This window comes from Hippoglossus hippoglossus, chromosome 14, assembly GCF_009819705.1.
Source record: "Hippoglossus hippoglossus isolate fHipHip1 chromosome 14, fHipHip1.pri, whole genome shotgun sequence".
NCBI classification, from domain to species: domain Eukaryota; kingdom Metazoa; phylum Chordata; class Actinopteri; order Pleuronectiformes; family Pleuronectidae; genus Hippoglossus; species Hippoglossus hippoglossus.
Window position 1 is genome coordinate 18,277,978 of NC_047164.1, and position 26,138 is coordinate 18,304,115.

General features: G+C 41.5%; 2 protein-coding genes across 3 annotated transcripts in view; one reads left to right on the forward strand and one right to left on the reverse strand.

The window, feature by feature from the left end:
* The first annotated feature begins 528 nt into the window (after positions 1 to 528).
* On the forward strand, positions 529 to 4,276 carry LOC117774048 (spermatogenesis-associated protein 22). Of its 2 annotated transcripts, XM_034606091.1 has the most exons (8): positions 529 to 612; positions 669 to 734; positions 1,156 to 1,296; positions 1,807 to 1,996; positions 2,380 to 2,740; positions 2,852 to 2,975; positions 3,414 to 3,511; positions 3,781 to 4,276. In XM_034606091.1, the coding sequence occupies exons 2-8, from the start codon at positions 695 to 697 to the stop codon at positions 3,970 to 3,972; spliced, it is 1,146 nt and encodes a 381-aa protein (XP_034461982.1). In that variant the 5' UTR covers positions 529 to 612; positions 669 to 694; the 3' UTR covers positions 3,973 to 4,276. The 2 variants fall into 2 exon arrangements, with proteins under 2 accessions (XP_034461982.1, XP_034461981.1); XM_034606090.1 differs by lacking the exon at positions 529 to 612 and having other exon boundaries at positions 637 to 734.
* A 139-nt stretch (positions 4,277 to 4,415) lies between these two features.
* The window catches only part of LOC117774059 (transmembrane protein 211), a 110,115-nt gene continuing 88,392 nt past the window's right edge, over positions 4,416 to 26,138 (reverse strand). Inside the window, exon 3 of the mRNA XM_034606106.1 lies at positions 4,416 to 6,757. Within this exon, the coding sequence (XP_034461997.1) occupies positions 6,531 to 6,757 (227 nt within the window). The 3' untranslated portion in view covers positions 4,416 to 6,530. The remainder of the gene's footprint in view (positions 6,758 to 26,138) is intronic.

Here is a 26,138-nt window from a genome sequence, read left to right on the forward strand (position 1 = left end):
GTCGGTGCCCGGGCCCTAATGATAATATATTGTATAATTATTACTGGAGTGTTTTGTTTTAGGGACAAATCTACCACCGCGTGCTTTGATCTCCACTGTGCAGTGCTAGGATTTCCGTGTTTACTACGGAACCATGAATGTTACATTGGTTACTTGTGGCGCCAGTCTCTTTCCACGGTGCTGGACCGGAAACACCTTGTCCTCATTAGTTTAACTCACCAGAGAGCGTGAGTAACTAATAAACTACGTTCACAGCTAATACATTGATTTATTGTTGATTTTTTTGTTGTTGCAATAATTACCACTGGTAGCTGTACATTGAGCTACATTTGTAATGTAGTGGCTTCTTTTTGGCAGCTAACTAGCTAGACACGCTATCTGAAAGTTTAGCTTCTAGGCTAACAAATTAGCCAGCTGACTTACACCTCTTTGCTAAAACGACAAGACACTAAAACAACATATCAGCTGTGTTAACACGTTTTTAAATGTGAGTTAAATAACAAATTTTCACTATGAATCCAAGTGAGTGACCAACACTAAACAGGTAAAATGTCCTCTCCACTGTTCCTCTGGTACAGCCCTCTGTGTAGCTAACAGGAGCAGCTAACAGGAGCAGCTAACAGGAGCAGCTAACAGGAGCAGCTAACAGGAGCAGCTAACAGGAGCAGCTAGCTGCTTTTTCTAAGTCACCACAATGAGGAGACAGGAAAACCAGCCACCAAGGCCGACAGCAGGTTCGTAAACAAGTCCATTCATTTCCTCTTTGCCAAAGGATTCATGGCATAGTTCACAATTCATGCCAAGTTCAGGTGTCTTGTGGAATAATGAAATCAAGCTGTGTGTGTGTTGCATTGGGGTTCCAGTTTGCTTTTTGTGGTGAAGTACCATATCCAACAGTCCCCTTATGAAACAACGTTTTTAATTCACTAGATCCATATTTTTATTTGGATCTGCAACAACTTGCACACACTCATAAATATCAGCCCCCTACATAGGCCTTTTGTTTTCTTTAAGGTCCATGAATTACTGTCTGAGAAATCAGGGTCTGTTTAAAAATGCCCAATCTCATATTGTGAAAGAAAGAGGGAAAATAAAGGGTATGTATATTACACATGTATATCTTGTATTCATTTGTTTTCCCTCTGTCTACACCAGGCTGCCTCCCTGTGCCGCTGTTTAACCAGAAGAAAAGAAACAGGGTTCCTCTGACATCTGCTCCTTCAGTGAATGAATTCTTCTCCCACAGTGAATACATGGCAAACAGCAGCTCAGCTCCATCTCACACCATCACACCAGGTGAAGCAGTCACTCTCTTTAGGTGTCTGGTTTATTTCAGACACTGGGGGGCAGTATACCAAAAGACAAATCTAAATGAACTACAAAACAATACCTCACCGTGATTGAGATGTTCTTTCCCTCCGTAGCATGGCTCAACGGTGTGAGGACATCTAAATGTCTTTAACGATCAACTGCCTATTGGATGATGTTTAACTGTTCAAATCACAATCTTAGGGTGAACATGAAAGCAAGACCATTGTTTTATATTGAGAGCATTTTGTTTTTAATTTTGTGTTATTACATGAAAGAAAAAGGACAATAATGTCAAGTATCTCCCTTGGAATTAAGACACTTCACAGCTTTAAACAGTGGAAGCTGCTGTACTATGTAAATGGTCTGTCAAAGCATTTTATACTAAAGTCAGACACATTCATAAAGTAGTACTATACTGTTCTGCAGTAAACCCGCATCAGTTGTTCATCACCATGGGCACTTTTGGGTTTCAGTATCTTCCCCCATCTTTCACAGGTACCTATGGATGCTACCAGGGCTCAGGTTCGTCATTTGGTGCCTCACAAAGTGACCAGTGGTTTCAACAGGCTGTCCCACAATCACCTCAGTCTCAGCAGTTTGACAGCAACAGACCTTCTCCTCGACCTGCTCCTAAAACGAGAGCATATGCACCCATATCACATCCATATAAAGGTGGAAACACCAGGTATGTTTTGTCAGGTTTAACCCATTTTTCTATAGTGTTATAATATGAAAAATGCCTGCAAATCCACAATGTCAGACCCAAAAGCTGTTTAAGTTGGACAGTTTTTTATTATGATTCTGAATAAAACCATAGCTAACCAAACAGACACCTGAGAAACATGTGAGAAAGTTGAAATAAATATTGGACATCACCACTTTATGTCCAGGAGCAACATGCAGCAAACAAGTGAAGGTTTGAGCCAGGATTTTACTGTGACTTGTTCATTCAAGAAGAGTGAATGCGTATCTGACTTGCACGGACAAAAACATACATCGACAAAAGAAATTCAGATGTTGTCCTCTCAGATCCCAATATGTGAAACAGAATGTTTATTTTCATTTCAGCACTACGACGGGGCAGCCCAGTTACCCAGTCAGACCACAGGATTCCAGCTACAGCGATACTTCCAACAAATATCAAAGTCCTCCCAGCACTCAGCGTGCACAAAACAAGCCATCACCCAACCCTGGGTTCTCTCATATGAGTCAACAGTCGTCTTACAGACCTACTTCCTCGCCTCAGTATCCCCAACAGTCTCGACCTCTGCCCCCTCCTGTTCCACCTCCCAGCAAACCTCTAGCTCGTGCAGCGCAGCCACAAAACAACACCTGGAAATTTACCAACAGCTTTGGGCCACAGGGTTCCCCCTCTGACGGAAAAAGAAGCTCAAATCAACCTCAGACTGCACGACCAACTCAAACTCGGGTAGGAGTAGATATGGAAAATCTGTACTAAATACACAACGATGTTTAAAGTTTGCCAATAATCCTTCATGATATTGTTTGTGATGAGTGTGGCATCTTTATTTATGCGCAGCAGGAGCCGCCTCCAATGAAACCAGCCAACGAAAACTCACTGAGGATCCTGACTGCAGTTATCGATGGCATGAGACACTGGAGCCAGTTTAAAGACAAAGCCCCGTACCTGTTTGAGATATTTGGTCAGTTTATTAGGAGTTGATGTTCTTTTTGTTATGTACTGTATTCTTAATTATGCTGGAAGTATTGGTACTGATCGGGGCTATAGCACCCCCTATTGGTGAGGGACAGCCACTGCAAGGCAAAGAAATCAGTTAAAGAAACTTTGTGTATTTTCTGTTGAGCCTACTGGATGCAAAAAATGTCAATTAGATGACGTTAGACTAGAACTGAACAAATTATGGATTTTTGTTGGTAATAGTGGGTCAAATTTGTCTCAAAAATGATCTCTGAGGTTCTGAAGTCAATTTTACTGAATGTTAGCTTTCCTAAAATTGTGATAAATTATTGTTGGTCATTCAGACTTTATCTTAGCACCCTCAACTCTGACTGACTTCCAGCATCCCTGTGTACTCTAGCATTTTAAAGCATCATTCATCTCACTGGCTGTTCTCCCTTAGCCACTCTTGACTCTGCAGTTACTTTGGGTCGCCATGGAGCCAAGACCTTCCTCATGAGAGATGGAAAAAAGGCTGTGCAGTGTGTCTTCTATGAAACTGTGAGGAAAAAATACGTCTCTAGAGAAAAATTCCAAATAATGAAAGCAATTTTTCCTGAGTTGATCAATGTCAATTTTCCCACATTTACTTGCTCTGATACATATTTTTAATGGTGATAATGATGCACTTTGGTTATACTGTATATTCACTGTACAAGTAAAGGCAAGTAAACAGGGGCATTTCCCAAATATGAAAAAATATTACCAATAGAAAATCCAGCATTGCGATCTCACTTGAATTGACTTCCTTTCTGCATCTTGTCCAACAGGAGCAGGAACTGCCCCGTCTGATCCGGGGTCAAGTTCACCGCTGCGTGGGGAACTATGACCGCAGCAGAGATGTCCTCATGTGTGTGTCCATCAGGCCCGGTCTACCCTCAGAGCTGCGGAACGCCTACGAGGCTGTGAAAGCATCTGACGCAGAAATGAGGGCACTGATCAAATCACTCAATGAGATCTGAGCACGAGTAGGTATCTTCAGCTGTAGGAAAGGAAATAGTGTTTGATGATAGTCCATGACAGACAAGTTTACGTCAATTTGTTAATACACACAGTTTGTTATAACATAGAAGTTCCTTTGGTTTTAAAAAGCGTGTTTGAGCACTTTTTGACCTGTAGGGGCGATGTTGTCTTAAGTTTTGCATTTGTATTTAAACAGTTGAATTCCCTCACGTTACTGGATACGTGTTTTTGTTTTTGTTATTTATTCGTGAAATGGTAACTTAACCAAACTGTTAATGGAAAGTAAAGCTTCTCTTGTTGTAAGTTCTGAAGTATTTTTTATTACAAAGAAAAAGTCACAGAACAGCAGACATTGTTTGGAGGTGAATTCAGGTAAAGCAAACACGATGAGGTAATATCTCAAAATATATCTTTGAAAAACGGGGCAGTTAAGAATAACATGTGATATCAAGTACAGTTAGTTTATTTACAGTCAAACATCACAATGGAAAAGAAACGCAATGGTCTACTCTACCAGAAAACAGTTTCACCAGTGCTGAGACTTTACACACAATGGTCCAACGAATAAAGGGAACAAGTCCAGTGCAGTCACGCCAATCATTCCCACAGCCGAGCACAGTATGAGGTCCAATACAATACCAAAATTTATATCCTGACCGTTCAAATATGGCAACATAATCATAGTCATTTTCCAAATGTCAGGATATGATTGTGGGAAAACCCAAATGTTTGGAATATTTAAAATGTTACCCATTGGCAGACTCCAAACCATTATTAAAACACAAATACGCACATAAACACACACTAGAAAAGGGAGTCCAGCTTAATTCAATTGGCAGTGTACAGGGACAGGAAGTGGAGATGTGGACAGTTTGTCCTCAGAACATGACAGGAACGGTGCCAGCGCTCAAAAGGAGACGTGGGTTGACAAACAAACACACCAACACATTTTGCTTACATGAGGAGTTAATTATTTTAAGCCACGTTTTACACATGATGTGAGTAATGTGTCAGCTCAGCACAGATGACAACAGGCGATGTTCAATTTGTACAGCCACTTCCTCCAACACTTCAAATTCTAAATCACATAAGACAAGGATGCCAGGAATTAATCTGTTAGCTGCATGTCACAACCTTTTAATAAAGCGATTCAAGTGAACTAACGCTTCTAGATAATTGGAAAAAAATATCTCAGGGCATAATTTGAATCTGAGTGCACCGCTTTCCTTTTTTTTCCTTCTCTGCCATTACCTCCGAGGATTAGAACCCCCCCCCCCCCCGCCAGAACATTTTTCTCAAGTTAATGAGATCATTCTGCATCAAGTACACGAGAAACACTTTGCCTCTGAGAGGAAAAATTATAAGAGGAAAAAAAGAAAAACAATCAATCACTTCACACAACAGGATCCACAGTTTTTCAGCAGAAAAAGATGTCAACCTGATAATTGTATTTAACACTTGTCTTGGTTATGTTAAAAGGCACAAGTTGGTCAGATCACATTTAAAATCTAGATCAATTGTTCTACCATTAACAAAGCCCATCTTTATCATGCATTTCTGACAAAATTCCTACAGCTCCCTGCCTTTTGCAATCTTTTTTTTTTCCTGATTTAGTGTTAAGTATTGTAGTGTGTTGCAGGCAAAAAGTTGTTCATGTTAAACAAGCAAGTCACATCACACAAACAATTCTGGGGAGAGGGTTAACAAAAAGATGTAATATCACAACATAAATGTTTTTGACAACACTCCAGGTTCATCATTATTCACTTTGCTGTTATGAGAAGATATTCTGACTTGTCCTCTCGGCAGGTCTGATGCTGTGTTTATCGTCCCTTTCTTCTCGACTCCCACAGGAAAAGTCTGAAGAGAAAAAAATCCCTCAAAGTGTCGGAGTTCACTTTTCAATCAATCCACATTTTGAAATCTCAAACATTAGCTCTGTTAAACCAGGACCCCATATATATATACATACAGTCCAAAACACCATATGTACAGTCAAAATGCACAGATGCATTTCGACCAATAAAAAGTGTCTCTCTCTCTCTGAGTCACAACCTCGTGCTGAAACGTTACTTGATTGTTCGAGTCGAGCCAGAAAACCTTGTCTGAGTCGTGTCTTTACTTCCAGTCTGTTTTGGAATGTGTCGTACTGAATGTTGACTTGTTTCCACAACGGAGCAGAAAAAGAAAAAAAACAACAAAAATTTAAGCAGGTACTTGAGGACATTTTCTTAAATTGCTTGAAATGGGGTTATTACTCTTTGCAGCCTCTGGCACGAAGAAAAACAAATAAGTCAAACTGTAGAAACCTTGTGACAGACTGCAGGATAAAAATAATAACCACAGGGTTTTATTGTAACATAAAACATTCCATTTAAAATAACGATAATGATGGAGGAAGACAGTGTTTGTTGCTTCACTGAGTAGGGCTTCCCAAACAGCATCAATATGCAGCATTAAAAATGGATGATGCAGGCGTCTCTCCGTGACATCACGTCCAGGTCAGAGAGTGTTGTCAGGAGGGAAAAAAGAAACCACAAGACTTCATTTCCATGCACTATAACAGCGTGGGCAAAGGGGTGGGGGACAGCTGCTCCTTCGGTGCATATTTGGCAAAAAAGGGCAGGAAAAGAGTGAGCATGACTCCGACAATAGCCAGCATGTAGCCCCAGCCGATCTGGCACTCGCCGGCGTAGTAGATGTCGGAGTCCCCGCAGAAGGACCTGACCAGAGAAGAGTTCAGGCCGAAGGGGTAGACCAGCAATCCGGCAGCCATGATGAACACTGCAGAGAAGATGTGAGACACATTAGACAGTGAACAGTACATTCATTACAGGCTGCTGGAGGAAGGGTGGAAACAGATGCTGCGTACACTGCTAAAATCACATGTTGATTCTTACGGTAAGATTCAGTTTTAAAGAAGAATTGTATTTACAGTGAAATAGAAACTCTTTTAAGATGTTTTTCTAATTGCATGTAGCAATTCAGATATTTTTGGTATTAATTATCTAGTTTTTAAGATCTGTTTTTGCTTTCACCCATATACAATGGGTTTTGTTGTGTTTACAGCATTGAAAATAAACAGTCGTGTCCCTGTTGTTTTGGTTAGTCCACAGACCTCACAGTTTTCACTCTGTGCCAAATCAGGCAGAATCCAAAAACGGTTAAATCACCATCACAGGATTTGTCCACAGTTTGTTGCCATTGGGATCTTGATCGCTCACTGGAACAATTAAGAATCCATTTTTGTTTGAGCATCCAGCAAATGAGTGAGACCCAGAGTGAGGGCACTACTCAACCTTGTTATAGCCACGAGGACCATGATAAGGAAAGACTATTCTTGCTTAGTTTCACGTTCTGATTTCACAAACTTATTTGGTCTGTCCCTGGTCTATATAATGTTTGCATCCTGAAACAAGTCTGGAGTCTAAAGTAATATTTTGGCCAAATACCCCTTTTTTGGGGGTTCTTGATATCTTTTAATTTCACTCTCAAAAATGCCTCATCTGTAAATCCACAGTTGGGTATCTTGAAAAGGGTTATTCCTCGTTTCAACAAACTTCATAGGATGGAAGACAAACATGCTCTCAGAATGACTAACATTTAAGGTCTGTAGTGCATGTCGTTTTATTTTTATAAGAACTAACATTTGGAGAAACTCTTGTGCAAGAATGATATTTGGGTATTTTTCATCTTTTGGCACTCTCTGAATCAATATTATCTTCAAAGCTATTTCATTTTTTATTTGTACCAATATTTGAGGTGTCTACCACTACTGGACATAGGGGCATTATGAATAAAACAGCATATTGTGGTATATAGGTTAGTAGAAACATAAAGATGTCCACATCAGGATTACATTCTTTGCCTCAGTGTCTTCAGCAAACTGAAAACAAATATTTCTTTACTACAATCAATATTTCAGAGGCTGAGACACACAGGACCAAAATAGCATGTGGGCTGGAGGGAACATGGAAATGTGGAAACGGTCTAATGTGTGGTCACTTACTGCCAATGTCCTTCCATGTTCTCTTCATAAATATATATACACAGGCCAAGTTGAAGGCATTGTTTTACCTCTAGGAAATAAAAGCATCCATAATGAAGCAGCCGGGATTTTCCCTTATTATCTCTTATGTGTGTCACAGCCTATGAAATATTGATTGTTTTCCGTAGCCTGGAGAGATAGTGAAATAAAAATGTGATCCGGGAATGGATGTTTTTTTCCCCTGCGATAGGTAAAATATCTCCCAAATCTTTGTCTGGGTTTGTATGAAGCAATGAATGAAGGATATTGTACTTTGTAACCAAACATCAAGCAATTTCCATGAACATAATTATATCCCTACTTTATGATAATTCTACTACACCTTGTCTCATCCTTAATATTCATTATGTCCAATGGTGGTAGAGACCCAAGATATTGATAAAATAATTATTAAAGGTTGTATCTGCAGAAAATATGAATTGACATCATATTGGTGCAAGTATGTGGGTTTTCAATAGCCTCAATATCATTTTTGTCCAGGATTTTCTTTTCCAAATCTAGGGCCTCAGAAGTTTGCTAAGGATAGGCACAATACTTGCCAAAATAATAACTCATATAAAATCATACGAAGGGCTGATTCGATTTTTGAACCAAATCTGAGACAGTGCTTTGGAAGTCTTATCCGATTTTATTCCAAATGAATCAAGTGGAAATACTTTTTTAACCAAATAAATTAAAAAGACTCATGGCAAGATATATCACAACAACATGGCAAACCCAAAAATCATATGCATAGATAGATTTCAATAGATTTGAGTGAGAAAGAGTTTGTTTGTTTTTCATAAGTTGAGGGAATCAACGATTTAACTTCCCTAATGGCTTGATATACAGTATATACCACCGCGATATACCCACTGAGTGCCACTTGGTGGCAGTAGACGTTTTGGAAAGAAAGTCTGACTCAGACTCAAGTGTGTAATGACACTTCATCACTGCTGAAGTAGATTCATTTGCACTGAGACTGAGTCTTGTGTTATATATAGAAAAATAAATCATGTCTGAATCATTTTTATAAGTCCGGTATTGGCAGTACAGAGCTTTATTGTATTGAACAACAAAAGCACTGATGACCTGTAATTGACAGAACCTTCTAACGCAAAATGATTCATGTCTCTTTAAATCCATTTGCACTCCTCATTTCAAAACATCAGGTCTTCGGGGGAAAAGAAGCTCACTCTGCAACTTCTGTGGCATCAGCTTTCTCCGGCGTACTCCTCTGTGCCCCTGCAGCCGGAGAGCGGCTCACTTTTACAAATTGAGTCAAGTCTCCCTGCCTGAGCTGCCAAGCAGTTATCGACTGCTCTACGGGCTTTCATTGCTGCTCTTATTTATTCTGAGTGCCGGCTGGATTTCCATTACAATGCCAGGTGTCATGGTTGTTTTAGCTGTGGAGAGCCGGGCCCGCTGCAGAAGCTTGAACTCGCGATAGTGAGTAGTTATTAAGCTGCATTGATTTCCGGGAGATGTTGGTTTTCACTCTTTCCAAGGGCAGCCACCTCATGGTCAGAGGGAAACGTCGCTCTCATGAGAGCTTCAATGCAACAGCTGCGTGAGAATCCAATCGATGGTTAGTGTGGGCAGTGGAGGGCCGCGCTAGTCGAGCAACAACGAAGAGGTGGGAAGCGTTTGCTGATGTTCTCGCTGCACGCCGGGGGCTTTTGGGAGTGACTGTTCGGGAGATAAAAGCAGGGGGATGAGGAGGACACACAAGCGGTGTGAACGGAGTGAGGAGAGGGAGCTCTCGGGTGTAGTGTCCTCTCTGCGGAGTTCACAGAGGGGCTCACATATCACAACCCCGCAGACAGCTCTCACAGTGCGGCTCTGCGTTTTATCTGCGGGGCCCGGTGCCACAGATCTCACAACCTAATGAGACTTTAATGACCTTCTTTATCAAACTACCCTTGGCTTTTGTGGAAGAAACACAAAGACACAGCAGCACACTTCCAACCCAAGGCTGCTTCCCTCCTCCAATGAAATGAAGAGTAACCTCGGACAAAAATAAAACTAGAATGAACAACAACGCAGCTTTGCTCCCAAATAATCAATACAGGAATGTAATCCAGACTGCGTCTCGCACCCAGGTGTCAGGTAAGCAGGGTGAGGGCTGGATATTATCAACCAGACCAGGAGGGTATACTGTCTGCATCAGATAAGCTGCAGCTCGGCCTGACTGGATCTCTGCCAGCCGTTAATAAGAGGTGAACTGTCAAAAAACTGTCAAATCTAAACCCCGATCCATGGTTTGAATTACGGGGGGGCTAAGGTGAGCTCGTCTCCCCTGAAAAGCCCATGCCCCCCCCTGGAAGCTGACTTTCTGAAACATTGTCTATTTTTGTTGTTGGTTACAGACTTTTATTTTCTATGCAACGAGTTTCCTGAAATAAATAATAATGGCAATAAAATATGTCAATGTTTGTTTTTCACTCAATAAAATACCAATTTTGAACATATCTCTCCACTAATTTAACACAATGCTGTGTCTATTCCTGCTGGTGGCATCCATACTGTACATGGTGGTGCCGCTCTCAAATCACATGTGTTTTAACGTTAAGTCGCCCCTTTGACATTTCCTCCCTGAGTTGACGTGGCTGCAGTATTTGTATTTTTCACAATATTCTGCAATTGGCCACTCTGCCGCACCCCCCCACGTGTCTATGTGTGTCACATGTTTATTAGTACCCCTGGAAAATAAGGCTCCCCCAAAAGCCACTGTAATTCAAACACTGCCCCTATCAGAAGCAACTGATCCTTCAAATCTGAGACGATTGAACCAAACAACAATTTATTTACTATGCATGTCTCAACTTCAAAGATTTTACACATAAAGGTCTGTTTACACGTGTTACCTGAGAGGAAAAGTTGTATGAAACTTTCTGTGGCTGCAGAAGGAGTTGGGATAAAGTGCAAGTGGTGTCACTCAGTCCAGTGGAGATTACAAGTTTGAAAATAAAATGCATATAATGTCGGCACTAGGTAAAGAGTGTGCAGGGTCAAATATTGCTTATCCTGTTTCTATTTAGATCTTTTTTACTGTCCATCACCAGCCTGACAAAGCCGTGGGAAGACAAGGTAAAATGGTGGAGTACTCTTCTCATGACCTAATGTGTGACTGAGTATATTGCAAACTGGATGAAAGAGGATCCTTGCTTCACAGCAGGCTGGACAAACCATAATTCAGCAGGGTGTTACTGTACATGGCCCACTGGTCTAATCCTGTGAGGAATGGACAGTGTGATGAAAGGCTGACATGACATCAAGGTGCTGAACGGACTGAGGACTGAAAGAGTTCTTGTACAACAGACACTACATAGGCAGTGGCGGTTCTAGCTTCCATGGTGCACTGGGCAGACCCCCACAAACCCTCAATTTTTACATATATATAACCATAAATCCACAATTTTATACAATTGCAACAATTATAAATACCAAAAATGAAATATGAGGATGAAGAATAGAAACAATATAACTAAAATACTGAATCAAATGATCACAAATTATTACAAATTGACAATAAACTGGCAGACTTGTCTATGAAATTGCATACTCACACTATAATGAATGAATTGTGGTGTGACTGATTTGACTTATTGCATCAGTTGGCTACTGTACAAATGTAGGTGTGCTGTTTCCCGGCTCCCCCCTTGCTTTCAGAGGTCAACGAAGCCCCGCCCCCCTCCTCATCTACCCTATCCCACAAACTAGTGCTACAGGCCGCCCACTCAGACAAGGTTAATTGACCCACACAGTGACATTTTATCAATGACGTGATGTGCCAATGAGCCATAGAAACCGCTCTGTGCCCCCCTGGGCAAGATGGTGCCCTGGGCGGCGGCCCGTGTTGCCCATATCTAAATACGCCACAGCCACTAGCACAAGGACGGCAACTAAACTTGACAAACTGAGTCTGTTGGTCAGCAAGCGAGTGCTGTGGACATCATATGAGAGCAGAATATCCAATTTCTTACCATGATTGATACGAACAATAAAAAAAATGACTGTAAAAAAAAAACTAGATTGAGCTTTCAAAAGTGTTCAAATCAGCGTCAGGAGAAAAGAACAGCACAGGTCAGACTTGAATTCTTCATTTAAAGGCAATCACAGGGGTTTTCGTTTTAGAGCTGTCCACACAGCCAGCAGGCAGCCAAAAGCTACAAGTGCTTCCATCATTTACTTCCTAATAGACCCAAATAACCCGACAGTTTACTAACCTCCTAACCCTCAATCAATGGTCTGCATAAGAACCGGGAGGAAAGTGGAGCCCAGCCAGATCTTTCTCCACAGAGAGGAATTAAAGTCAATTCAGGTTTGGAGAGAGTGTGACGGCCCCAATCAGATGAGAGACACCGAGAGCACAAGGCAATAGAGAAGTGCCTCAGATCATTAGTATGACTTCACCTGCCATTATTTGTTATTTTATAGTTTTATCTATTTGTCTGTTTGTCAGATTTCCACCATGAACCTAAACACATGCTTATAATATAAATGCAGTAACGGCTGTTTGGACCAACGGCTGTTTTGAGTTTCTCCAATTCATTTTTTTCATTCTTAAATTTGTCCTTACATTCAAACTTGATTTAAAAAAATTCTTTGGATTTTACAGTGCATTTCATAAGGCTGACAACTTGTGTGAATGCACAGCTTTGAAGTGTGCACAGACTTTTCAGGAAAATATCCATTTGAAAAGACAAAACAGGCCGTTTTCACATGTAGCTGAAAAGCTGTCGAGGGCCTTTATGTGCACTAATGGATAGAAAACAACTTAATGTGTCCCCGTCTCTCTTTTTCTATAAAGGATCGGGTGCTCAAGTGTGCTAGTGGAGGATAAGAGCGATATTAAATAGAACGGAGGGGAAAGCATTGTGGTAGCATACAAAGATTCAGCACAGCTTTTACCAAATTAACTGAATTAACCTTGGATCTCTCTCTCTCTCTCAGTGGTGTGGTGAGAAATAAAAAGCTGCTCCCAGCAGACAGGTTCACAGCGCCGAAGATGAGAGGGAGATTGAATGGGTCTGTGGGGCAGTAAGGTGTGTGATAACCTGCCGGCCAAGCGTGACTCTAAATCAATTTCATCTAACATAGAAATCACTGACGCACACCTCGAAACACACAAATCATGTGATTACTCATGTCAAGTATCAGCGCACATGCCTGAGTTCACATGTAGAAAATCTGGTCAGTCTGGAATCTTGTGAGAAAATGTAAGAAACTCAATATACTGTCGTCCCACACATTCATACACCTTGTATGTAATGCAGCTTTCTCCAGTTTTATCCCTCCCGAGATATTACTAATAAAAAATGTAATCCTGTGAGCTTCAAGGCCCTTTCATTACGATACAGAGGCCTCTGCTCTGGATCAATCTCCTTTGCCAACCTGTGCCGACTTTCATAACTCTGTTAGCGGTGGGCCGGATTAAATTAAAACTCCATAGGAAATGTGTGGTCTCCGACTGTGGATGCGCTGCCCTTTAATTCAAGTTTCGCCGTGGTATCCTCTGTTTGTTTGCTCCCTCTGGCAAAGAGTTACATAAAATATATTAAGCAAGCTGATTGTTGTCACCCAGGCCCAGACGGAGAGACGCCTGCCTGGAGTGGAAAACTCCCACACATTAAAACCCTGAGTGTACGTTGCCTTGTACTGAAGCAAAGTGACATGGTACCTAAACAATATGCCATTGTTAAACTTTTGTTAAGTTCACAGGGAAGATTTACAGTCGGACAGACGTTCACTAACATGTCTTTATATGCTCTTCTTTAGAAGACAGGCACTTTAAATGATTTCATAATAACAAGTCAGCAGGAGACACTGACAATGAGAAATAAGACAGAACAGGTTATACAATAACGGCTGTGGCTCAGGAGATGAACAGGTCGTCCACCAACCAGAAGGTCGGCAGTTAGATCCCTGTCTTTCCTATTCCGCATTCCGAAGTGTTCTTGGGCAAGATACTGAACCCCAAATTGCCCTTGACAGCTGTGCCAACAGTGAATGATGTGTGTTGGAGAAAGTTCTGCACGTAGATGAAATGAGTGAATGTGAATGGCAGAACTGTGCTGTAAAGCACTTTGAGTTTACAATAGACATTCAAGGTTGGTAGGGAAATAGAATATATCAGAATAATTCCTATTTATTATTTTCTGTGACGTTGGAGACAAATAGACAGCCAGGTAGAGACCACTTCTCAGAGGGGGACGAGAGCAGCCAGACGTGTAAATACAAAAAAAACAATAAAAGAAGACAGTGCAGAGCAACACTGGACCTTTTGGTGTGTTGCTTACATCCTCTGTGTCACCAGCACCCAGCCATTCCTGAAAGAAACTTCATATCCGACTGCTGTCCAAGCAGGGACATTATCTGCTGCTATTATTCACTTCAAAGGAACATCAAAGAGCACACACATTAGACTGTGGCCTTAACATAACCACAAACCAACCTCGCATATTAATGACATCCGCACACATGCCAGTGCAGTGGGAGGGGAAAAAAAACAACAACACATTTTTCTTCTCTGCCAAAGCTAATGCCTGCCTTCTTCCAGGTAAAGAGACTAACATGGAACAACAACAGCAAAATGAATCTAATAAATCTTGATTTGCCAACACAACACTCGTCTGCTGGAGCAGCTACCCAGGTTTGTCACTGATAAAATGCAACGACAGGTAACATATGCTGAGAAGTATTTTCTTAATTACACATGCAAGCCCAAAGCTGTACATCAGAACTACCACTTCCTGCGCCATATTCTTCATCATCCTGTCTCCCGTTTCCTTTTTTCCCCCCATAACTAAGCATTTTCCAGGAATAGAACAGGTAAGCTGATAATAATAACCCAGATTTGATGAGGCAAGCTGATATAAATGAGGTTTTTATTTACAATAACAACTCGGGGCGGTAAATACCGACTGTGACCCACATACACTCCCTCTAATATTGTGCACAGGCATCAGCTCATACACATACATACGCAACGGTGCAGGTGAACAGCAGCCCGAAAAAAATGTAGCTGTCGAAGCCTGGCTCAGCAGCACTTTCACAAGTATATTCTTAAGATCATAGATTAGGTGCTTTACAATTAAAAAGAAAAAAAAATTCAAGCGCAAGTATAGAAATTATAAAATCTTACAGATAAGAGAAAGAGTAAAAACAGGTTAAAATAAAACCTTCTAAAGTGATAGAAAAATAGTCAGTAAAATCAGACCTAGGAGAAAGCACACTTGTAAAAATGTGTCTTTTATTGAGATTTAAAAGAGGATCAGGAGTTTGCCAGACGGATCTCCTCAGGGAGATTGTTCAAAAGGGTGGGAGCCCTGACAGAAAAGGCCCGGTCACCTCTGGTCCAGGTTACCAGCTGACACATCTTTAATGTACTTCGGTGGGAGTCCAGAACGGTCTCATTATTTCATTATAGTCTCATTTACATAGTTGGATCACTGTGTGTATTTGGTGGAAATGTAAGAGTGTGAGTGTTTGTGTTGCATCTATACTGAAATCATAACAAAGGGCAGTATATAACTGTTGTGTCATAGGAAATTGCCTTTTCACTGATTCACACGCAAAGGAAAATAATCATTTTACCCTTTTTTATCTACAGGCCAATGGAGATGGGGGCTGGATAATTTCTGCTGCTCTCTCACACAGAGAACACACACTTTTCACTCCACCTGCAGCGCGGAGGAGGAGGAGGAGGAGGAGGAGGAGGGAGCAGAGCGATGATGCGGGTGTGACCGTGCATTAAGGAGAAACGTGTGAGCAGAAAGTTGAGTTTGAGTTGAAATAAGTTACAGCACTGTCTCCAGTGTTACCGATCTAAATGTGCAATGGGTTTTCTCTGTTATTTCCACCCCTCAGACGGATCAAGGAGGTAGAGTGAAAGTTTTTGAGAGCTGATCTGTGCCAGCGATGAATCTCCTGGTGGTCAGCTGGGACCTGGCGGAGCATGGGCATAGGCAGCAGGGACTCTATCCTAATGTGATGAGCTGTGCTCTGTCTGCACACAGCCATGTTGATTATTAAGCTCAGTGCGCCTCTGGGAAATTATGCTAATGACGTTCCTCCGACTACCTACGTTCCGCGAAACGTTTGGCTGTAGGTGATCGTGTTCGCGGCGGCAACTAAAACACGACTCCTCTAAATGCGAGATTGAGGAGGAGAGAAAAGGGACGAGAGGATGGAGAGTGAAGAAAAAAAGATTTCAGAGATTAACTGAAGCACTTTGGTAGGTGGACCTGTAGTCACATTTTATTTTCTTTCATTTATTCCTCACATACACACCTCACTGATTCTAATCACCCCAACCCCCACTTTACTCTTTGGTGTAACACCTCATTGTCTTTGGTACAAAATGTAATTGTATTCAGCGTCCATTTGTGCAATTATTCAGAACTGAGTAACCTAATTTATACTTTGTGTATTTATTTTGTTGTTTTTTTAACATATTTTGTGTTTTTTAACATGTATTTTTTTGTATTTTGTGCATGTATTAATAATTTTTTGCCGTTCTTTTAAAAGCTGACTGTGTGCCACGCATCCATCCATGTATCTATCTATCTATCTATCTATCTATCTATCTATCTCTCTCTTACTGGAGCTAAATTTCACTTAAAGAGACAGAACAAAAAAAGAAAAGCTTTAAGAGACTCTAAGCAGTTAAATCTGAAAGTGCCAGTTTCAGGTGATTAAATGAAGAGATGATACCGATAGCTGCTGCTCCACAATAAAAATAAATAATAGTGGGAGAAAATAATTTCTTTGGGTCGAGACAGCTTCTTACTTGCCACAGAGGTGAGACAAGCCGGGAGCGGTGCATGCTCAGAATGTCTACAAAGCTGGTTTCAATCCGCGCGGGAATGAATTCTATGGGAAAAGGTCCAGTGCTGTCAATGGAGGAGAAAACCTGTTGACCTTGAGATCACAGAGCGAGTCCGAGAGCAAAGAAAAGAGAGGGAAAATAAAATGCAGGCAGGGAGAGATTAGCAGGGCAATGAAATAGCTTTTGTTATCTTTGTTGTGAGCAGGTCAATCAGAGCTCAGTAAAAGGTTGTTTTTTTCACAGACACATTCAGGCTGTCCTAAGCCCATACCCCTCTGTCCAGAGCGACTGGTGGTAGAGCGGGTCGTCCACTAACCCGAAGGTCATTGGTTTGATCTCTGGCTCCTCACTTTGCAGTGTTGAAATGTCTTTGGGCAAAACACTGAACCCCAAATTGCCCCTGATGGCTGTGTGATTGTGTGATGGGATATGATAGAAGAGTTCTTCACATGTAAAAGCACTGTATTTGTTTATATGTGACTCTTTGAGTGTTTAAGACTGAAAAGGTGCCATATAGAGTCTATTTAAATGTTTAGTATAGTTTTGTATCCTGCTCATGTTTTGAACTCGTACAAGCGTTTTGCTTTTTGGAGATCATACGAGATGAAGTGAGGCTTTAACGATTCTGTGTTTGGCACCGCATTAACAAGAGGATCGTACAGATAAGAACAAAGCAGACACTGAGTATTAAAGATAAGACAAGGACCAACCATGTGGGAACATGTTGTGAACACTACCAACAAATAAGACACAAAGGCGCTGCTGCAAACAGATTGGAGATCAAATTTAAAAGAATAATCTAATCTAAATCTAACTTTATTTGCTATCCTGTTGAGATGTAGAGAAGATCAATAAAACTTTTAAATAGGAGGCTGGAGCCAGCAACTGGTTATCTTAGCTTAGCATTAACACTGGAAACGGGGGGGGGGGAAACCATAAACTGTATATAAAGATGGTCTCTACTTCTTCCCTCTATCCAAAAGTTAAGCCAAAATGTCCCGGATATGAACGCTGCAATCTTCCACCGAAAGGGAAGTGGTAGCAAGGTCCCGCCGAATCACTAGCTCAACCAATCCTGAGTCACTCTCAACTGTCAATCATGATGTTACAACCCATTTTGTAAAATTAATTTAATGGCTTTTTAGGATCATCCACGTCAAAGCCCATGTTTTGGCTTCACTTTTGGGGAGCTGTCATGTCACCCATCTTGGTTCTGGCAACAAAATTCCACCAACAACTCTAAACAATCACTTGTGTTTATTAGTGCGCTTCACAGCTGCTGGTAGGCGGCCATGTTAAACCTTTATTTACCCTTTGCATACAATATACTTGCTGTGAACAAATGTCATTTCGATACAAGCTACTTTCTACTGAGAGAGTCCCTGAAAAGCAGCTGACCTCAGGTCAGCGGATTGTTCTCAGAAAGAAAAGAGATGCTGAAGTTTTCAATGAGAGGATAATGTATGCCATTTGCTGATTGCGAATAAGAGAATAAAAGGGAAGTTAAATAAAGCATCAACAGAATACAAGGAAGAAAAAAAAGATGCACAGCAGAGCATACAGTGAGTTGCACACTATTTTTCACAGCCTCCAAACAAAGACCACTTGAAGTGTGTGTCTCTCAGCTCCCAGAGCATGCTGAGCCATCTCAATTCATGCTTATGACTGTAAACCCTCCATCCTGGGAGCCCTGCAGCACTGACACATGAATCTCACATGCTGCATCCAATCTATCATTTTAATTAGTTCCAGTTCCATATCACAATCTATTTTTTTTATGTCGCAAATTAATTTACACCTCAGACAAATTGCTTGTCCTTGACTTCCTTATCCTTTATGAGGAACCCAACAGCACACATGGGGATGTGTCGGAGTGCAACCTAACATGACCAAACCTAATCTGTCACTCAATCCATCCATCCCACTTCACAGATTGAATTAGCATAGGAGACAAAGTGCCTCATATGCTTGGCTGGGAAAATAAATAATGATAATAGGAGAAAGAAAGTGGAGATTAGATTGAAGACATCAATCAACTGTGAAAAGTTGTGCTCACTGTGACGATGCTGTGCAGTGAGTCCGTGAGGACACAATGGTCTCTTCCTGTGCTTCATGTGGTACACTACTAAAGGTGATGTTTGTTTTTGTATGTGATTGTGTGTGTGTGTCTGTTTGTTTGTGTTTGTGTGTGTACAGCCATGTGTATGACATTAACCCTGTGATTGTGTTGACAGCCTTTGGCCCTCAGGCTAAGCCCTTAAGCGAGACGTCTCCTGGGTTCAGACGCTGCCTCGGGTCCTGCAGAGAATGTCAGCCGTGAAAGTCAGAACAACCCAGTGACATGGGGATATTCAGATATCCAGCTGTGCTGCGGCATCACAGATCACAGCAGAACACGCTACACGGAATGTGATATGTTCCTTGATAACATGTCTCAGACTGTATGTATTATGCAAAGTAGATGAAAGCTACTGAATGGGGGGCTACTTCATTTGTCCCCATGATATTATTGTTTTCAGAAAAACACATAAGCTTTTATAAATGCATCATCAGGGACCCACACATATGCATTTACGTATTCTTTCATATGCAGTGAAATGCTGTGTAGCCTGGCTGTCATTAAGATGAACAGCACTGTAACAGGCTAAAGTGGATAGAACAGAGTAGAGTACAGTCTGGGACATGGCTGTAGGCTATATTATTTCCTATTAGAATAATATTAAACTATATAATGATTGTCTAGAAGGGTGCATACCTCCATTAAGGCTGTATAGGCTACTTTATCATCATATTGTATGTGCATGTATTGCATCAGATAGATTTACCAGGTTGACAGACATTTTCTGCAAACTGTTTAAATTACAGAGAGGCAAAATATACAATCTGTGATATAAAAATAAAAAATATAAAAATACAAAATACTATAATATTACGATCGTTATCCAGATCCACACAAAATTTCACCTGTTCACAGATAATAGCAATCTGAGTTTTTCCCTGCACACGTTTTAATTGCACATACTCGTAAATATCAATCCTCTTAACATGCCTGATTTTTTTCATCAAGATTCATGATTTATTATCTGAGAAATAAACTAAAATGTTGTAAAAAGCTTGCAATGTTTCCTGGATCCACCCTCTGCTCTGGATCTGCACCAAAATATTGCAGTCTCTGTCCAGACCCATATCCCATCCCTCCACCAAGTTTTGTGGTAATCTGTCCAGTAGTTTTTGCATAATCCTCCTAATTATCAAACAAACAACCACTGATTAAAACATAACCTCCTTGGCAGAAGTAAGGTACAGTTCCCAACAACCAAAGCTTTATATTTGAGTCTCGACCCATTTTAAAAAAGTGAACCCTGCTTCAAAACTGTGCTACAGTCTTTGAACATTCAAAGCTTTTACCTGCCCCTGCCACACACACACACACACACACACACACACACACACACACACAAGTACATAATGAATCTCATTGAATAAATTTACATGTATACACGGTAACTACACTACAGCTATTTGACAAAATATACTGTATGGCCTCCTGCGGAACACCCCAGGTATAATGAAAAGTGCAAAATGCATGAATTCATGAGCTAAGAACAGGGTACTTGTATTCCAATTGAACGCCACACATTTTTCAAATAGAAGAATGTATTTGGAATGGGTTCCCTTTGTCCTGGTGTTATACAGCTCACTCAGCACATTGACAATAGCACCGTAACTCAAGTGAGAAAATGTGAAAAGCTGTGCTACTGAAATTCACCTCTGCTGTGTAAATAATGTTTTTTTTTTTTTGAGAGAGAGTGTTACCTTGGCTGCATGTTGTTTATGAAGCACAGAAAGACAGAAGGTGGATCAGTATGAATGTTCTGTGTACAAGGCTGCTGTAAGATCAGCAGCCCTGCACCTGGGCACACTGACTATATATGAGCTCCCATCCATCAGTGTGTGTGTGTGTGTGTGTGTGTGTGTGTGTGTGGTGCAAGTATTACTCATGTTGTGGGGACGTAGATCTGTTTACACAGTCATATTATGGGGACTTGTCTTCCTTACGGGGACAAAAAGCAAGTCCGCGTAAAGTAAGTAATTCATTTTTAAGGTGAAGACATGTTTTTAGGTTAAGGTTTTGGTTCAGGTTCAGGTTAGATTAAGGTTTAGGTTTAGGTTTAGGTTTAGTTTTAGATTCAGGTTTTGGTTCAGGTTTTGGTTCAGGTTCAGGTTTAGTTTTAGGTTCAGGTTCAGGTTCAGGTTAGATTAAGGTTAAGGTTAGGCAAGTAGTAATTATAGTTAAGGTTAGAGTAAGTTATCAGGAAATCAATAGTTAATGTAATGTCCTCTGAAGTCATGGAGACTTGTGCGCATATCTATGTGTTTGTGTGTGTGTGTGTGTGTCTACACTAGTGTTGGATTATTCATAGAGAGCGTTGACAGAAACGTCATTTTTTTTAAATAAACATGTCATAAAATAATAAGCTAAACCAAAAAAACGTAATTATTTAGTTTTTCACGAGCATTTTCAGAGCTGTATGAGCTCATGAAGATATGTACTGTGGAACCGACAAAGAGCACTACCAGAGAAAACCTCTCATTTTGCTCTGTTCAGCAGGTGGTGTGCCTGCTGTGGAACTGAATTGTGTCTTGAATGTGTCTTGAATATTGGCTCAGCAGTGTGCACTGAGTGAAATTTGAGGGCACTAGCCACTCCTCCGTGGCAGTTAGCAAATGCTATAAAAATAATAACGTCCTTCGCTGTTTTCTTGAGAAAAGGGTAGTTTGGTTCTGCTTTCAGAACACGCAAATGCAGCTTGACCTGAAGTGTCCACAAAAATACAGCTTCAGATTATTTTCCAGGAAAATAATGGGAAGAGGATGTTGCAGCATCGCAGTACAAATGCAAACCTTGAGTGTCATTATCTGACATTATATAGAAACCTTTATGAAGAACGTGCAGCTTGGGGGGGGGGGGGATTTGGGAGGGGCGGCATCATAATGAATCCCTACAGGACACATTTGGAGCCTGCTGGGCTGCTGTAATGAAGCTCTGCCCTGCCATTGCTCCCTGACCCGCTGGCATTAAGAAAAAATGGAAACCATTACCTTCTGCCTTCACCTCAATGGCCTACCAAGCGGGGACACCTGGAGCAGACATGTGTGTGTGTGTGTGTGTGTGTGTGTGTGTGTGTGTGTGTGTGTGTGTGTGTGTGTGTGTGTGTGTGTGTGTGTGTGTGTGTGTGTGTGTTTCTGTGTGTGTGTGTGTGTGTGTGTTTCTGTGTGTGTGTGTGTATGTGTGTTTCTGTGTTAGGAGTGGGGACAGGAATGAGGTTGAGGTAGAGACGAGGCACAGCGGGGGATACAGAGCAGACAGGACACCTACTGTATATGAATATTAAGTGTGTCCCGACAACGACAGGCTGTAGTTTGAGCTCATCGGGTGTTGATGAGAGCGTGAGGTAAAGCCAAATAGAAGGAAGAGTATAGGTATATTATATACTCAGTTATGATCAGTGTTATGATCAGCAGTACTCTGCGTTCATTTTGTCCGTATTTCTGAACATCTTCTGAAATTTTACCCTGGACTCGTATGCATTAGACGCGTCAACTAAAAACGCTGCTCATTTACTTAAAATTATCGTTCCTGAAATGCATTGTGGTCCCACTGCGTCGCTTCGCCTCTACTGCATACATCCGCATCAACGGAGGCACCAGCCAATCAAATTGCGTTGATGTGAAAGCAGAGGAGGAGGCAACTGACATCTGGTTGTGGATCTTATTTCCCATGTACGTCTTTTAATCATTGCATTGATAGCTGCATGGCACATTAGCTTGAACGTTGACTATGTTGTCTGGCCCTAGCATGAAGCTGTGGTTGTTGTCGCTATGACGATCCCGCTGGCACCAAGCATCGGGCACACTCACCGAGAATCCAGCTTTCGGATATGGACGAAACGGAGCAGTACCACTGGAAATCATGGGGGGATGGGGGGGGGGCAGTGATGCCAATAGTTCGAGCGAGAAGACCATAACACGAGGAAGAAATGTCAACAATGGCAGAACTTTATAAGGAGAGACTTTAAGGGTTGGTAAGAAACTACAGGCGTCTATATGATGCTACTTCACCCTCGGACAGGGACAAACAGCGGCTTTTGCCTCTTTCTTAATATGCACGTTATCGCAACCTCCTCCGTCAGAAACTCTCGACTCTGCGCTGCCCTCTAGTGAATGATTTGCGTAGCATGCCAAAATGAAGGACTCCTGGAAGTATGTGGGCAGTGACGGTTACATTTGAAACAATTTTATAGGTTAAGGCAGCAAACAGTAAATGAGGCTTTACAACCATGACGATCACAGTACAGACATTGAGCAGAAATTGGATGGATGGTCCCTCTCAGTGTGTGTGTGTGTGTGTGTGTGTGTGCGTGTGTGCGTGTGTGCGTGTGTGTGTGTGTGTGTGTGTGTGTGTGTGTGTGTGTGTGTGTGTGTGTGTGTGTGTGTCTGTGTTCCACCACTAAGCTCATCCTTGGTTGAATGCATCTTATTAGCAGTGGAGTGTCTTCATTTGTTGAGGATTTCCAATAGAGTCAACAGACCATGCTTTTCAGTGTTTGCTTGTGTGTATGTGTGTTTGTGTACGTGATTCCAGCTGCAGTCTGTTTTATCACATTTCTCGGCTGAGCCATTGTTCAAGTAGAGAAATCCACGGCACCCCAGGGGAAGGAGAACCGCCCTCCTGCGAGCTGCCTTCCTTTGAAGAGGGGATGTGTCAGTTATGTCCTCCATTCTTGGCTGGTCTCTCAAATTGGAGTGCTACTGGCTGGAGATGATTGGATCAGCAGATATCTGGGATCAAGTTCATTACAAGAGATGGAGCACCCCAGCACCCAGCTACAGATGAACCCTATAGATAAGATGGGCCTCTTTCCTCCTGACACTGCTTTTCTTTCTTTATCTCATCATTAGTCTTCTCTCGCCTCCTCTGCTCTTCCTCTTACTGTTTTCATGGTTGGGGGGTAATAGAGGAATGACTCAGTAAACAGGTGACTAAAATATCCAAATTGTATTTTGGACTATTACACACATCACATTTACCTTTATCCACAAATCTCCAAAAGCACCAGATTAAGCCTTGAGCACCATATCTGGCGAATCTCGAAATGAGATCCATGGACATGCAGGAGGAAGACAAACCAGTTTATTGGAAAATCTAAATAAGTTATATTAAAAGTAATAGGACAAAAGGTGTTCAGTGCCAAGATTGACAATAAGTCAGTTTACTTAGGTCTTAGTATATATTTAACATGTCAGAGACTAAAGCTAGAGTTTTAATAAGGTTGTGGGTATATTTGTAAAGAAACTCTTTACTTTATCTCTGTTTAATGTGTCACAATTATATCCCCCTATATGAACTCTTGTCAACTAAAAACTACTGGACAGATTACAGAATACACTTTATGGAAGGATGTGGTTGAGTGAGTCAGAATTGAGTTAGGAAAGAAACCATTACATTTTGGTGCGGATCCAGGTTCTTTCACACTGTGAGATCGGGTGTTTTTCAACATTCTCTCTGAGAATAATAAATGGCTCTTGATGAAAAAGTCTGTGGTTTCATAAGTGGACTGTTAGGCCTTGATGGACATATGTGATCTAATGAGTGCAAGAAGAGTGTAAGAGTGTAAGAGTGTAAGAAAGCTTTTTGAATCTGCTTCAGCCCCGATGTGTGCCTCTGACTGGCCTCATCTCTATAGCAACAGCAGCTGAGGCTCATGGGAACTGTAGTGTTTAGATCCGTCTGCCATGCTTAACTTACAGACAAAACAACTGTTCCAAAACGAAGTTGACATCAATTTCACGGTGGGGGCTGTGAGATTACCCATGATATAAATTCTGTGTGGATATTATGGAAAAAAATTAAACAAGCATATAGAGTGAGGAAAACTCTCCAGAATCAGATCTAAAATGATTTATCAACATCATGGAGCTGATTTCAATTTCGAGCATCTTCCTTCCTCTGCTAACTGTGTGTACGCACACGCTCATATACAAACACGTGGATACACACACACGTCTGAACATGGTCTTTTGAAGTGCTGCCCTTGCAAACGAAGGAATAAGGGATTTCAGCAGCTCCTCTCAACCTCACACTGTTTCTCCTCATTGATCTTCTGAAGTTTCTCTCTCAAAGCGAGAGTCGGCCTGCTCATCTTTTTCTTTCATCCGGGGAGCCAAACAGAAATCCACCTACAGCCCCTCGCCGCTGATAAACGGCTTCTGTCTCTCAATCGATCGCATGCTTTCAGATCTGTAAATGAAAGCTTAGGTAACAAGGATGACCAGAGAGGTAATCAAGAAGACCACCAAGACACGAGGGAGGGGAGCGCTAATGCGGTGAAAGCCATTCCTTGGTTACAGCAGCCGTTGTAAAAGCAGCCCGAGCTGTTGTGGTTGAGCTCCACACACACACGCACACACAATCACTCACACCCACACACACACACACACACATGGGCTGAATGACATTAGGTCCATCTTGGGAACAGAGTCCTGGTAACAATAGTCTGCTCACTCTCCTTTCTTTCATGCTTCGTCCTCTTGTCTTTCTCTCTGTCACATACACACACTGGGTGTCAGTGGTCAGGGTCAGAGGGTGACCTTTGTTCGTTCAGGCGTGACTCTGAGGCTTAATCATACATTCCCCTTGTTTTGGCCCCTGAACATCTATCACAGCAAAACTGACGATAGAGAGAAAGTATCTAGAGACTAGAACGGCTCTCAGAAAGCTCATACCTCCGTCAAGGCCCACCGGTCCTCTTTATTTGGATCTGCACCAAATTATACACACTCAGAAATATCAGTCTCTTAAACATGCCAGGTTTTTTTCATCATAATCCATGTGAAAATATTGAAAAGTGTCTTATCTCACAACGTTAAAGGGAAAGTGAAGAAAATTCCTGGATCTGCCCCCTGATCTAAATGTGCACCCAGATATGATGGGTTCTTCCCTGACTCATACCACATCCATCCTCCAAGTTTCATAATAATCTGTTAAATTTATATGCGTAATCTTTCTTACAAACAAATAAACCAACCAACAAATAGACAGGGGTAAAACATAATTCCTTGATGGAGGTAATTTAAGTCTGGGAGCTGCCTGTCTGTGAAGCGGAGAGGGCGTCCAGTATAATTGGTTGAGAATTTTGAATTATGACTCATATTTAATTGTTTGTTTTGAATGTAGCCTGGTGACTTGACTCGTCTACAGTCAGAAATATCAAAGTTAAAAAATAAACAATTTAAATGATCAT